General features: G+C 46.8%; 2 protein-coding genes across 10 annotated transcripts in view; one reads left to right on the top strand and one right to left on the bottom strand.

Moving 5' to 3' along the window:
- Positions 1-70: 70 nt before the first annotated feature.
- ODF1 (outer dense fiber of sperm tails 1) lies at positions 71-7,698 on the bottom strand. Its single transcript, XM_028736364.2, has 2 exons — positions 6,133-7,698; positions 71-557 (listed from the first exon to the last, which is right to left on the bottom strand). Exons 1-2 carry the CDS (start codon positions 6,426-6,428, stop codon positions 242-244), a joined length of 612 nt encoding a protein of 203 aa, XP_028592197.1. The 5' UTR covers positions 6,429-7,698; the 3' UTR covers positions 71-241.
- Positions 7,699-14,059: 6,361 nt separating this feature from the next.
- Positions 14,060-15,441, top strand: part of UBR5 (ubiquitin protein ligase E3 component n-recognin 5) — a 69,481-nt gene continuing 68,099 nt past the window's right edge. For all 9 annotated transcript variants that reach the window (XM_028736355.2, XM_028736359.2, XM_028736358.2 and 6 more), the window contains exon 1: positions 14,060-14,470. In XM_028736355.2, coding sequence (XP_028592188.1) covers positions 14,409-14,470 — 62 coding nt within the window. In that variant the 5' untranslated portion in view covers positions 14,060-14,408. The remainder of the gene's footprint in view (positions 14,471-15,441) is intronic.

Consider the following 15,441-nt stretch of genomic DNA (forward strand, 5'->3'; position numbering starts at 1 on the left):
GACCAGCTATGAAGACGCCCTTTAAAACACAACTTGGAAATAAAAACAAACGCAGAAAAACCAGCAGATGCTCAGCATTGTCGTTGTTGGAAGAAGGTTCGCATGGACAGCAACACGTTTAAAGGGCGATATTAAAAAAAAGAGAGAGAAAAGAACCCAAACACAACCATTCCCCTTAGGATCCACTGAGGTCGCATCCAGATGCTGAACAGCTGCCAGAGCTGATCATCCAGTGTCTACTTCAAAGCAGGCTAAGCAGGCAGGAAGGGACACAGCCTGGGGACTCTATCCTCACGAGACTGCAGGGTCCGATGGTATAAGTGACTTCGTTCTCACACACCCCTGGTGGCAAACAGATCTCCTTGGTGACGGTGGAGTAGTTGTACTCCTTCCCTCTGCAAGTCTTAAATTCTTCCTCATGCTCAGCCGACACTTTGACTTTCCCATCTTGTACCCTCACTGTAATGTCTTCCGGGTCGAAACCCTTAACGTCCATTAAAGCCAGCAGCTTTGGGCGGCTACATGCTGCCATCATCTTAGTGATCCTTCTTCGAATTCTGCAAAATAATAGCAACAGCAGTAGTAATAATGGTTACGATAATAACATAGGAAAGAAGAACGAGCCAAGGTGCTTCAAGCGGCCGGAATCCCGCACACAGGATGATGATGATGATGATAATAATAATAATAATAATAATAATAATAATAATAATAATAATAATAATACCACAGAGCCTAGGATTTGCCGATCAGAAGGTCAGCTGTTTGAATCCCCGCGACGGGGTGAGTTCCCGTTGCTCGGTCCCTGCTCCTGCCAACCTAGCAGTTTGAAAGCACGTCAAAGTGCAAGTAGATAAATAGGTACCGCTCCAGAGCAGTTTCCGTGCGCTGCTCTGGTTCGCCAGAAGTGGCTTAGTCATGCTGGCCACATGACCCGGAAGCTGTACGCCGGCTCCCTCGGCCAATAAAGCGAGATGAGCGCCGCAACCCCAGAGTCGGTTTCCCCAGCCACTCTGGGCAGCTTCCAACAAAGTATTAAAATACAAGTGGTATTAAAAGACAACAAAGTATTAAAATACAGGATGAGGCTAAATCTGTTGATAAATAGGCATGATTCGACGGTACATTGTGTCGGTGGATTGACATTATGTGACAGTGGAAACCAAATGGTTGCAATACAGTACATCAGCTTGTACCAGTTCACAGGAAATGCCACAGGGTTGAACTCATCTATATCCTTGTGTTGGTAGAACTGGACAGTGACAAATCTGTGATGTTTGCTGCAACATTAGACTCTAATCATTTGCCAGTGGCCTTCTCTCTCTCTCTCTCTCTCTCTCTCTCTCTCTCTCTCTGTGTGTGTGTGTGTGTGCAGTGTTAGAAACTAGCCAGGCGCCAGGTGCGTTTTGCAACTGGCATGGGTCCAATTGCGACTATGTGGAGATCTCTGGATGCCAGGTTGGCGGCTGACATCTCCATCTGGCTGGCCCCTCCAGCTTTCTTAAGCAAATAAGCTGAAGAGCTTATTTTTTGCATTTAGATCCCAGCTTTTTCTCCAAGGAGTGCATAGTTAATTCCGTACAACAACAACCCTGTGAGGTAGGTGAAGATGCCGTGACAGGCCCAAGGTCACCCAGTGAGCTTCATGACTGAGTGGGGATTTGAACCCTGATCTCCCAGGTCCTAATCCGACACTCTAACCGCTACACCACACTGGCTTCCTAGAGTACTTCTGCTATGGGACAGCTATATAAATGAAGGAGGTAAATAAATTTGGGGAAAGCAAAATGTCCCTTAGAGAGGGATCGGAAATATTTTCCTTGAAGCTTGCATTTGTTTTATTCTAGATTGTTTTATTGAATGTTTCAATGAAAACTGCTTTGAGACCTTTTTATTTTTTAAAAAAAATAAAGTGATATGGAAATAAAATGAAAAATAGTTACAAAAAAGAGGAGCCTAGACATTCCATTGTAGTGACTGTAACTAAGGCTGAAGGTGCCATTTGGCAATTAGCTTATATATAGGAGATAAATATATAAACACTATCTAATGCAGGACATTTTGTAAGCATACTAAAAAGCTTGCAATCTAGGGATAGTTAAAAGGAAGACACATAAAGAAATGTGGCTATGTAGAAAAGGAATACACAGTTGGAAACAAGTGCTGAAGGAAAGCCATCCTTCACAATTCACACTTCTCCAAATTTTGCAATGCCACTCTCCAGTCATGTGTACAAAAAATTAATATACTAGGGTAAAGTGTGCATTGAAATGCACGTATATGTGAAAATAACACACATAAATGCATAAAAATGTGTTCATTAGGAGAAATTCACACTAAAATGATGATAAATTTTCACGAGAACCTTTTTTTAAAAAAAAAATCACAAAGTGATTCGAATGTAAGATTGGGGGGAAAATAGAAACTTGCAGGTTTGCCATCCCTGCTCTTGAATGACATAGGATCCTGGGTATTTGATTTGATGGAGCAGCACTTATCAATGTCCCCTCCCTCACCCCTCAGATCAGCAGGGAAGGCCCTGCTTGTGGATCCACCAATGGACATCTCTTATTGTGAAGGGACCTGGAGTAGAGCCTTCTCTGCAGAGCTCCCTCTTCGTGGAGTCAAGAGCAGACACAACACAGATGGGGTTTTCCATCACCTGCTGGAAACACTTTCTTTCTCTAGCTGTCACAGGCTATGGTTAGACTGTTTTTGAGCTTGGGGGTTATCTTTTATTATAGAAGGGACTATGAGTGTCATCTAGTCCAACCTTCTGCAATGCAGGAATATTTTGCTTAATGTGGGGCTTGAAACCACGACCTTGATTTAAGAGTCTACTGCTCGACCAAATGAGCTATATTTTATTGCAGTCAGAAGTCTTTGTGCTAATGGAAATATTTTGCTGGATATTGCCCATGGATTTATTTATTATGGAAACTGTTCTGAAGTTACCTGGTGACTAAAAGTGGTATAAAGGTAAAGGGACCCCTGACCATTAGGTCCAGTCGTGACCGACTCTGGGATTGCGGCGCTCATCTCGCTTTATTGGCTGAGGGAGCCGGCGTACAGCTTCCGGGTCATGTGGCGAACCAGAGCAGCACATGGAAACGCCGTTTACCTTCCCGCCGGAGCGGTACCTATTTATCAACTTGCACTTTGATGTGCTTTCGAACTGCTAGGTTGGCAGGAGAAAAGTGGTATACAAGCACACAAAAGGAACCATGAACATGGCTCTTTTATTCCACTTACAATAGAAATCCAAACGCCACTTTCAGATTTGCTGAAACGTGAACATGCTCAATGATAAATGACGCAGTGGCAGGCCAGGTCATTACATATTTGTAGTGCACCCTTCTGCCAAGAATCTCATGACAACATACATGGCATTCCTTACCCTACCCTGTGAGGTAGGGTCATTCCTTGAATTTATTTGAGGAGTATGTATTTTGGCCACGCTCAGTTCTGTTATCTGACTAACTACTGGCTGTAAAACTTTAGTTTCCTGTGTGATGCTTATATGAGTCTCAAATTATATGCAGCCAGAGACCATCTTGGCTGTGAGTCCTGGAAGACCTGCCCCCTGCCTTGCTGGTTTTTCCCACCTGGCTTGGGAGGGTGGGGCCTTGACTGACTCCAACTACAAAAGTGGATGCTGCTGAACAAATTATTGGGCTGGGGGATTATTTAGTTGTTTTTTTGTTGGGGTTTCTTGTTGCTGTTATTGATATTAATTTTCTGCAATTGTTATTTTTAGACCTTGGTAAGATTTATGTGGAAATTGATAAACCTTGTTGTGTGCTTCTTGATATGTTTTATTTATTGTTTGACTGTTGTGATAGTAACAAGGCCTGCTGGATCAGACCAAAGGCCAACTAGTCTAGCATTCTGTTCCCACAGGGGCCAACCAGCTACACACAGGAAAAAATGCTATAAAAAAGTCAGAAATTAAATTGTTATAACAAAAAGGGGGGAGACCCTATGGAAAATGGCAAATAAAATATTTTTGCTCTCTAGCTCCACCTGGTGTTGCATGTTTATAACACATTCAAAGCACTGTTTTTTGACTGATGTAACTGAGTCCTAAAAGTTGCATTGAAGGGGAGATTATCCCATGCTTTGGGAAGAATTATCCCAGGGGCTTTGTACTGCAATTGGTCATTGCCAACATTTTAAAAACAAACAAATGAGAAACTTAAGGGATTTTCTGATAAATGGGTAAATCCAGATTAAGTGGGGGAGGGGGAATACCCCGCTGGCATTTTGATGCCAACTACGTTGTGCAGACACTGCAAAGGAAGTGCATGCGTGAGATCCCCAGATCCTCCAATGAATGCCCACCTAGAAGCACTCTGCAACCTCATGTAGCCATTGCTCACCCCTGGTGCGGATAAGCCAGTCGCAGGGTAGAGTGGACTCTGCTGGAGAAGGAGAGTGCCTGAGGCGAATAAAAAGATTGGGTTGTATTCAGCCAACGTTCACTCAGAGCAGAACCCCATGAATGGGCCCATTAGCGATGGCTACTAATTTTAATGCGTCTCCTCTTGATAAATGTTGATGGAGTACAAACGACTGCAACCTCACGCCTGGGAGAAAATACAACAGGGGGCCCCAAAATATTTTCAAACAGGACCAGACTTGATGAAGTGAACAACCACCAAAGTTGTTGAGCTGTTACCCCAGGAGACAAACTACCACGGGGGCCAGATTAAACCGACATGCCTGAAATAGTGTCTTTGTTGGTGTACGGTACTTCTCTTGAGAGGGCATTCCAAAGCTTTGGTGCCTCCACAGGCTTTAAAAGTACATACAGTGGTACCTCGGGTTAAGAACTTAATTTGTTCTGGAGGTCCATTCTTAACCTGAAACTGTTCTTAACCTGAGGTGCCACTTTAGCTAATGGGGCCTCCCGCTTCCGCCGCTGTGCAATTTCTGTTCTCATCCTGAAGCAAAGTTCTTAACCCGAAGTACACTTTCTGGGTTAGCGGAGTCTGTAACCTGAAGCGTCTGTAACCCGAGGTACCACTGTACCACTTCTAAGAGCACAAGAGGAGCTTGCTTGATCAGGCCAATGACCCATCTGGTCTCACAATGGCCAACCAGCTGCCGATGGGAAACCCACAAGCAGAATTCAAGCGCAGGAGCACCTCTCCCCTCCTGCGTTTTCCAGCAACTGATATTCAGGAGCAGTGTGGCCTTCAAGGGCAGTCAGAGCATAGCCATCATGACTGGTAGCCACAGATATCCTTATCCCCCATGAATTGGTCCAATCCTCTTTTAAAGCCGCCCAAATTGGTGGCAATCGCTGCATCTTGTGGGAGCAAATGCCACAGCTTAACTAAGCCACTCTGTGAAGAAGCAGTTCATCTCTTCTTTTTTTATTCTGAATCTTTAAAAAAAAAGGCGGGGGAGGGAGGGTGGCAGGGCTTGGCTCCATCCAAGTTGGTGACCTCCTAAATAACTTTTATGTTCTGAACCGCCCTGAGATCTATGGGTATAGGGTAGTATACAGATTTAACAAATAAGCAATAAAATAGCAACATGCAGAAGGACCCAGTTTAAAACAGACCTGGAAACTGCAAATGTGCTTCCTTTCCCTCTTTTGTAGGACATCTATTGCTGCAGCAGTCGAATTACATAATTAGATAAAGGTAAAGGGACCCCTGACTGTTAGGTCCAGTTGTGGGCGACTCTGGGGTTGTGGCGCTCATCTCACTTTACTGGCCGAGGGAGCTGGCGTTTGTCCGGAGACAGCTTTCGGGTCATGTGGCCACCATGACTAAGCTGCTTCTGGCGAACCAGAGCAGCGCACGGAAACACCGTTTACCTTCCCGCTGGAGTGGTACCTATTTATCTACTTGCGCTTTGACGTGCTTTTGAACTGCTAGGTTGGCAGGAGCAGGGACCGAGCAACAGGAGCTCACCCTGTTGTGGGGATTCGAACCGCCGACCTTCTCATCAGCAAGCCCTAGGCTCAGTGGTTTAGACCACAGTGCCACCCGCGTCCCTTTACAGAACTAGATACACAGGAACAAATGCACTCCCCATTGCTTCCACCCTGCTCCTTTTAACACCTTAACAATTAACACCTTAAATAATTACTCAAGCGACAAACTGGAGAAACCCGTTTACCTGGCCAGTTCTTGCTCAGCTTCTATCTTAGCCCTGATAGCTTTACGCTCCAAAGGTGTGAGGCAAGGCGGTCTACAGGGACGACAGCATAGTATGTCACACAGGCAGTGTGGGTAGGGGTGGAGAAGACAGCAGCAATGTGGGTGGAGACTTATATCACAAAGGCAGGTTGCCTGGACTTCGCAGGATTTAGGGCAGCAACTCATGTCCATAAGCCTTAAGCGCTTCTTTATTTCTCTGTCGGTTCGCCTTAAATCTCGCCTTACAGCTTCCAGGGCGTTGCAGAGGGTTGCCATGAGTAGGCATTAAACCATATTAACCGACGAGTACAGCCTTCAATAAAGGGCACTCGTCAGGGGAAAAAAAATTGGTCTTGCAAGCCCCGGCCAGAAGTTTGCATTAAGGAGCAAGCAACTGGTGTCCTGGCTGTATTCCAGCATGGCGTTTATGACATCATTGCTCTGCAAATATGTCACAGTCTAGCCATCGCCACGGGAACGGTAAACTGTAGTTGTGTCTCAGCTGCTGAATGTAAAATGCCAGCCCGATGAAGCATCAAGGTCATTCTTTCATGTACAATGAAGTCAGAAAGCTCCGAGTTTGTGGTATTTGTTAAAAGCCATCACAGACTTCTGTTAAAAGCCAACATTACAGACTTTCTCATTTCTCAGGGGGGTATTTTGTACTTTGGCCTCTTGGTAGGAAATGAGTGCGATGTGGGTGTCTTAATGGTGTTGTGATAGGAACTAAAGATTGGTTTGGGCGAAATACTTGGACGTTGTCCAATTGTCCTTATAAACACAGAAACATAAAACATATAGGCAGAAAGCAAATCAGGCCCATATCCTGAAAAGCCAAATCCACTGATGAATAATGTTTCACAACATTACTATTGGGGGCCAACTATTAAATTTAAACTCAAAATTTAGTTCAGGAACCATTTTATGTTCAGAATGTGGCCTCCTAAGAGATATCCCTCAAACTTTCTGAAGATCTAATTCTTGGGTAACAAGACTGTATACGTCTCCACCTCCTTCAGAAATAACACCAAGTTCCCTCAGATGGTTTTAGTTAAAATACACTGGGATTCAGTTTTCTGTGCCCACTGTCTCCTACTGCTTGTATTTACTCTGATATTATGAAATGGCCATTATGTCACAGGTTTCATGCGAGAAATATAAAAGGCTAAATTTTCAGACTTTTGCTTTGATCAGGATGCCCTGAACTATGGTTTCACAAAATTCTATGAATTGCCGAAGTAATTTAACATCCTGCTTTGTATCCAGTGGTAGTCCTACTCACAGTAGACCCAATAAAATGAATGACTACTACTAACTTGGGCCCATTAATTTCAATGGGTCTACTCTTGAGTAAAACTTAGTTGGGTACAACTCCCATCTTTAACAATGCTTTCAAGGGGTCCTTTAGGCAACTGTTGCGCAGGATGGTAAAAAGTACATCCTATCGCAGGGTTTAAAGCCCAAAAACCAATTGCAGAAGTTTTATACTACAATTCTAGGGTATATAAATTTTGTTCTAAGAAGTAAAAACAATGCCTTGACTAAATTTCACATGTACCCTCAGTGCCACCTTGTTCTCTGGATACTGTAGATCCACTTTTTGGTCTCCAAACGGGCCTCTGAGAAGCATATCCTCTTTTGCTGTGTGTGAGAGAGGAAAGGAAATGTAAGAGACCGAATCGGGTGGCACACAGAGAGAAGGAGCTATGTAATGCTGCAAACTCCACCATCTTTTGGTCCTGGCTCTGCCTGCTACCAAGCTGTAGTCCCCGACTTTTCAAATCACCTCTTGTTTAGGGATAGCACAGCTCTGTTTTGGGGGCAACAGCAGATACAACACCCACTTCTTGGTCTGCTAGTTTCTGTGGACTAGCAGCAATTCACACCAAGTACCGTATTTTTTGCTCTGTAAGACTCACTTTTTCCCTCCTAAAAAGTAAGGGGAAATGTGTGTGCGTCTTATGGAGCGGATGCAGGCTGCACAGCTATCCAAGAAGCCAGAACAGCAAGAGGGATTGCTGCTTTCACTACGCAGCGATCCCTCTTGCTGTTCTGGCTTCTGAGATTCAAGATATATTTTTTCTTGTTTTCCTCCTCCAAAAACTAGGTGCGTCTTGTGGTCTGGTGCGTCTTATAGAGTGAAAAATATGGTAGATTGCACACAACTGGAGCTCTGACTCTGAGCAGCAATCACACACCTTAATATTCCGTAGCTATCCTTTTCTTGTTGTTTAGTCGTTTAGTTGTGTCCGACTCTTCGTGACCCCATGGACCAGAGCACGCCAGGCACTCCTGTCTTCCACTGTCTCCTGCAGTTTGGTCAGACTCATGTTTGTAGCTTCAAGAACACTGTCCAACCATCTCGTCCTCTGTCGTCCCCTTCTTCTTGTGCCCTCCATCTTTCCCAACATCAGGGTCTTTTCCAAGGAGTCTTCTCTTCTCATGAGGTGGCCAAAATATTGGAGCCTCAGCTTCACGATCTGTCCTTCCAATGAGCTCTCAGGGCTGATTTCCTTAAGAATGGATACGTTTGATCTTCTTGCAGTCCATGGGACTCTCAAGAGTCTCCTCCAGCACCATAATTCAAAAGCATCAATTCTTCGGCGATCAGCCTTCTTTATGGTCCAGCTCTCACTTCCATACATCACTACTGGGAAAACCATAGCTTTAACTATATGGACCTTTGTTGGCAAAGTGATGTCTCTGCTTTTTAAGATGCTGTCTAGGTTTGCCATTGCCTTTCTCCCAAGGAGCAGGCATCTTTTAATTTTGTGACTGCTGTCACCATCTGCAGTGAACATGGAGCCCAAGAAAGTAAAATCTGTCACTGCTTCCATTTCTTCCCCTTCTAGGGCTGATTTCCTTAAGAATGGATACGTTTGATCTTCTTGCAGTCCATGGGACTCTCAAGAGTCTTCTCCAGCACCAGAATTCAAAAGCACCAATTCTTCGGCGATCAGCCTTCTTTATGGTCCAGCTCTCACTTCCATACATCACTACTGGGAAAACCATGGCTTTAACTATACAGACCTTTGTTGGCAAGGTGACATCTCTACTTCTCAAGATGCTGTCTAGGCCTGTCATTGCCCTTCTCCCAAGAAGCAGGCGTCTTTTAATTTCGTGACTGCTGCCACCATCTGCAGTGATCATGGAGCCCAATAAAGTAAAATCTGTCACTGCTTCCATTTCTTCCCCTTCTATTTGCCAGGAGGTGATGGGAGGTGATCCTTTTCTTACCTCTATCTAATACACAAGTTTCCTGACATTATGACACTTGTATCTGGGAGTACATATTAAGAGAGTAAGCATCCTAGCAAACAACTGAAATTGCTCTAGGGTCAACCCTTGGCCTGCCTTTGCTAGTGGGGCCACTTGTGGAGGTAGGGTAGGGTGGAAACCCTCCTCAGAAGATTTTAATGCATGGAAGGGAATATTGTTGCATTCAGCTGATTGCAGCAACAACAGAAATAACTGTCATTGTTGATTCTCATTACACTAGAACTCATTGACCCACCTTTAAGCAGGCACTAGTTGCGATTGGAACTGGCTCATTATTTCTTAACCAGCCTCCAGGTGGCAGCAGAGGGCAGCAAGAGGCAATATGAGCAAATTATAGAAGCAGGGGCCTCCTCTCTAGTTGCTTTTAATCAGGCTTCCTCAAACTCGGCCCTCCAGATGTTTTTGGCCTACAACTCCCATGATCCCTAGCTAGCAGGCCCAGTGGCCAGGGATGATGGGATGTCTCAAAATATCTGGAGGGCCGAGTTTGAGGAAGCCTGCTTTTAATATATCCCTGAAGGCTTGGTGGGTTGATCTGGATAGTTGCATTGGATCCCTTTCCAACTCTGTAATTCTTCATTCTCAGTATTTCTGCAAGTGAAGCTATGGGTGTGGGTTCCCCCGAGGCGGTACCTCTTAAGGCCTTTACAAAATCTTCCCTGCAGGGTGAGAACATTCTGAGAAACCCTCCTGCAACTGATATTACAGTGGTGCCTCGCAAGATGAAATTAATCCGTTCCGCGAGTCTCTTCGTCTTGCGGTTTTTTCGTCTTGCGAAGCACGGCTATTAGCGGCTTAGCGGCTATTAACGGATTAGCGGCTTTAAGAAAAAGGAAACAAACTCGCAAGAACTCGCAAGACGTTTCATCTTGCGAAGCAAGCCCATAGGGAAATTCATCTTGCGGAATGACTCAAAAAACGGAAAACTCTTTCGTCTAGCGAGTTTTTCGTCTTGCGAGGCATTCGTCTTGCGGGGCACCACTGTATAGGCAGAGTAGAGCCATCAGGGCTGATAGCGTTTGATAGCCCTCTTCCCTGAATTTGTCTAATCCTCTTTTAAAGCTGTCTAAATTGGTGGCCTCAATGCCTCATGTGGAAGCAAGTTCTGCAGTTTAACTATGCACTGTATGAAGGACTTTCTTTTATCCGAATCTTCCAACATTCAGCTTCGTTGATGTCCAAAAGTTATTGCGTTAAGAGAAACCATGGCACTCATTTTAACAGAAACTGAAATGGCCGAAATCTTATAGTTTAAATACCTTGTATTGTGTGTACTGTTTTTTCTTATAAGACTCTTAAATTTCAAACTTCATCTTAAGGCATTACCACGTTTCCTAGTTTCATTTCTTAAAACTCCAAACTTTTTTGAGAAAACAATGATAACAAAAAGCAATTCTTACACTATTTAAATAGTTATCTACTAGGTTTTTTTGCTCTCTAAGCAAAAAAAGCAGCATTAGTATTTGCTAATGGGGACAACAATAGGAGAGTGAAGTGACAGATTTGTCACTTACAAAGCCCTGCTGGCTTGTGCCATGGGCATGTTATCAAGGAGAGAAATGGCCAAAATTGGTGGTGTGCAGAACCTTTTCCACCAAACAAGCAAAATACTCAACTCATCCAAAAGCTGTCCTTATTTGCTTGATGTTCTCTTACAAAGATTAAAAACTGGGTGTACCCAGTGGCCTTGGTAAGCACCAATCAGGGTGTCTTAGGGGAGCATGGTGCCATGGACACCATGTTGGGGACCACAGCCATAGTGTCCCCCCTCGTTAGAGATCTTCATGACTCATCAGTCAGGAGGGCAGCAACACCTACAGACACAAGCTTACTCAGAGGTTTAAAGACTAAACACAGCCAGCACAACTCTACAGCCAGTTTGGCAGGTAAACAGCCAAGGCCAGCCAGAGGAATGCCAACTGTAACAGTCAGCAGCATGGTGTGAAGATACACGATGTGATATTATTGATGAAGCCGACCAGGCCCAGGGTGGGTGAGTGTGTGGATGGAGCACTGTGAGGGAATCCTACATATTCTTCCTTTATTTCCACCATGGGAAGAAAGATGGCATGTAAATGTAGCAAATAAAACCCTACAGCTTACTGGTCATCCTGGATAAGTGATGGGTTACGGGCTTACCAGGAAAAGGACGAAGTCCTAATTTAGTGCCACTGATTCCACACAGACAATAATGTTCAGAACAATGCCTATATCAGGAGTACAGTGGTACCTCGGGTTACAGACGTTTCAGGTTACAGAATCCGCTAACCCAGAAATAGTACCTCGGGTTAAGAACTTTGCTTCAGGGTGAGAACAGAAATCAAGAGGCGGCAGCGGGAGACCCCATTAGCTAAAGTGGTACCTCAGGTTTAGAACAGTTTCAGGTTAAGAACGGACCTCCGGAACGAATTAAGTACTTAACCCGAGGTACCACTGTATATCGGTTTATATGCATAAGAGGAAGCAGCAGCAAAAAGAACTACTGCAAACTTCCTGGTAGCATAGTAGGAAGCAGCAACGAAATAGGAAAAGACTTCCTGCCTGAGAGTCATAGATGTTGCAGTCACAAACTTCATTTTTTTGGAATCCTGATAGGTACATAGATGTTAAAAAGAAGCTGCAGCAAGGTTAAAGCTCAGGCCTTTGACCTCAGAAAGTTACACACAAATCATATAACCATATGTTAATAGTTCACGATGGGGCTTCTATACTCTAGCCCAGGGAAATGGAACCTCAGATCTGGAGACTTTCCAAGCCTCTATTTCTGGCTCTTAGGACTCTTCCCAGGTCACACCCTTCAGTGGCCCTGTTTTGCACCCTACTTGAGTGGTTTGGTGCCTTTGAGCTCTGAATAACGCTACTTGTTGCCTGAAGTGTGCATGTAACTATCCAATTGTAAGGTAAAGGACTATTGACAGTTAAGTCCAGCTGCAGACAACTCTGGGGTTGCGGAGCTCATCTTGCTTTACAGGCCAAGGGAGCTGGCGTTTGTCCACAGACAGCTTCCGGTTTATGTGGCCAGCATGACTAAGTTGCTTCTGGCACAATGGAACACCAAAACCAGAGGAGCGCATGGAAACACTGTTTTACCTTCCTACCATATTTGTCTACTTGCACTTTTTGGTGTGCTTTCAAACTGCTAGGTTGTCAGGGGCTAGCTCTTTTTCTCAGAATGTTCTCATCCTGCAGGAAAGATTTTGTAAGGCCTTAAGAGGTACTGCCTCGGGGGAACCCACACCCATAGCTTCACTTGCAGAAATACTGAGAATCAAGAACTACAGAGTTGGAAAGGGATCCAATGCAACTATCCAGATCAACCCACCAAGCCTTCAAGGATATATTAAAATCAGGCTTCCTCAAACTCGGCCCTCCAGATGGGGTTCAAATCCCCGCGACGGGGTGAGCTCTCGTTGCTCGGTCCTAGCCCCTGCCAACCTAGCAGTTTGAAAGCACGTCAAAATGCAAGTAAATACGTACTGCTCCGGTGGGAAGGTAAATGGTGTTTCCGTGTGCTGCTCTGATTTGCCAGAAGCGGCTTAGTGATGCTGGCCACATGACCCAGAAGCTCCCTCGGCCAAGAAAGCGAGATGAGTGCCGCAACCCCAGAGTCGGCCACGACTGGACCTAATGGTCAGGGGTCCCTTTACCTTTACAATGACCTGCCCGTGGGCCAGTTAAGTCTCACTCAGATAACTGACACTCTTTACCTCATGGAGAAAAAGAAGAGGGGTGGCGATACAACCAAACGAACAGCCAGTGAACATAATTAAAACCACTGTCTTCAAGTGTGGTAAAGTGTTGGCCTAGGATTGTGGAAGCGGGACCTTCAGATCCTCATACAGCCACAAAGCTTGTTGGGTGACTCACTACACAACTACCTCCAGGGTTGTTGTGAGGATAAAATGGGGACAGGGCAGAGGAAGGAAACCTGTTATTGGCATCTGTCTGTCTTGAGAAACAATGGATTGCACTTCCCTATCCGTCACGCACGGAGGGCCCGTTTCACACAAACCGCAGTAAGGGTTTCCCCGGGGCTTTCCCCAGGCAAAGCTGCAAGTGCGACGTTCACACGTTCGCGTGTTCCCTCCCCGCCACCCCAACATAAATTTTAGCAACTCCTACAGGCAGAGTCTGGCTGGCAAGTCAAGGGAAAGCCTATGGCGACCTGCCAGCCTTTCCCACTCGGGGGCTTTTTCCTTCGCCAGGCGGATTCCCCGTCCCCTCGCAGGGTATTATTCCCCGCCCTCCACGCTAGTCGCTCGGTCTGTTCCGGGGAAGGAGAAAGAGGACGCCTCTTTTATCTCCCGCTCTCCGGGAAGGCCCAGAAGCCGGGCGGCCAAGGCGGCAGCTGCGGCGGAACCGTCGGGAGAAGGCGGCGCTGACGCGCATCTCCGACGCGCATCGCCGCCTCCTCCTCCCCTCTCCGCACTGGAAGCGAAAGCGGCGCGCGCAGCCACGCGGCCCCCCTCTCCCCCACTCCGCGCCTGACGCAACGCACGCCGGCCGCCGGCCAACCCTCGCGAGCTTTACATCGCCCCCGCGGCCGCCCGCTGCTGAGCGGCGGCCTGCCATTGGCTGCGGGGCGGCGGCGGCCCCGCCCCGTCCGCTCTCTCCCCGGCGAGGCGCAAGGAGAGGGAGGGAAGAGAGGGGCCGCTGGAAGTTAAGATGGCGGCGCGTGTGAGAGCGGGGCGCTGACCGAACCCTTTCCCGCCGCCGCGAGCTCCCCGCTCCCGCGCACGCCGCTGACCAGCCTCTCGCTCTCCCCTCGCGCCGAGCGGAGGCTCCCGAGTGTGAACGAGACACCCAGCGGCACTCCGGAGGGGGCGCCAAGCCCTCCTGCCCTCCCTCTCCCCCCCCCCGCCCGCCGTCGCCCGTCCTTTCTCCTCCGCCTCCTCCTCCCCCCCCCCCCCGCACCCTCCATTTCCTCCTCGCGCGCCCGGCCCCTGCCCGCCTCCCTCGAGGGAGGGGGAGCGAAACATGACATCGATCCACTTCGTGGTGCACCCGCTCCCGGGCACCGAGGACCAGCTCAATGACCGGTGAGGAGGGCGAGCGCGCGAGGGGAGGCCACTCGGGGCCCCCCGGAGTGGGGGGGGGGAGACAGAGGAAGCAGAAGAGGGGGAGGAGCCCCCGTGCGTGAGGGGAGGAGCCCCGCGTGTTTGGTTGACGGGAGTGAAGGGTTGGAGGTGGAATGTGGCGTGGGGGGGCACTTCTTCACCCCCTCCCCGGGATTTTGTTTATTTCCCCCACTCCTTTTCACTTTACTCGTTGTGAGCGTCAACAAGGTTCTCCGCCTGGGTTGCTAGTGCAGGAGCCGCCTCGTGCATTTGGACGCTTATAATAAAACAAAAAATAACCGATAAATAAATAAGTGAAGCCGCGGGTGTCAGAATGAGAGGCACGGTCCCATGCATCCTTACCCAGGTGCAACGATCCCGTTGGATCCTGGGTTAAACGTGGGTATAGGATCCTGCTTGGAAACGTGTTGGTTTTGCTTTTGTCTCTGGATTTGCAAAAGGTGGGGTTGAGCAGACTCTCGGGTCTTCTCTCCCCGGCATTGAATAAAAACTTCGACTGACAGTGCGATTCCGCGTGGGGTTTCACGCTGTAAGCATCGTGTAACTTGGCCTCTTCTGATGGTGTGTATATTTTAACTCTGGCGCTACGGGAATCTTGACCGCAATGGAAATTTAGCTATTTCGAACGTTGCACACCATCAGATAAAATTCTGAAGGACTCTTCCATCTTATCTCGAAGAAGCTGCTAATCTTGTCTGTCTTAAGCGTAGAAAGCAAAGGAGCAAGACTAGGTTTTGAATTAAATATGCTTTTAAGGGGGAATTTGCAACTACAAATTAGTGATGGGAAAGAGATAGGTAAATCAGTATGTTTATTGTGGCTGGTGTTCATGCAGGGTAGATCTATGAAATAGGCTTGATTGCATTGGGGTTGACAATCTTGAAACTGCTAAATGTATATGATTGGGAGCATAATGGAAAGCCTAAATTGCA

This window comes from Podarcis muralis, chromosome 8 (assembly GCF_964188315.1).
Source record: "Podarcis muralis chromosome 8, rPodMur119.hap1.1, whole genome shotgun sequence".
Taxonomy (NCBI): Eukaryota; Metazoa; Chordata; class Lepidosauria; order Squamata; family Lacertidae; genus Podarcis; species Podarcis muralis.

What these genes read in the sequence shown, in the direction of transcription:
- ODF1 (XM_028736364.2), bottom strand. Translation starts at nt 6,428, where the DNA reads ATGGCAACCCTCTGCAACGCCCTGGAAGCTGTAAGGCGAGATTTAAGG. An exon ending in GCTGAGCAAGAACTGGCCAG is followed by an intron (nt 558 to 6,132) that starts GTAAACGGGTTT and finishes ATTATTTTGCAG; the next exon opens with AATTCGAAGAAGGATCACTA.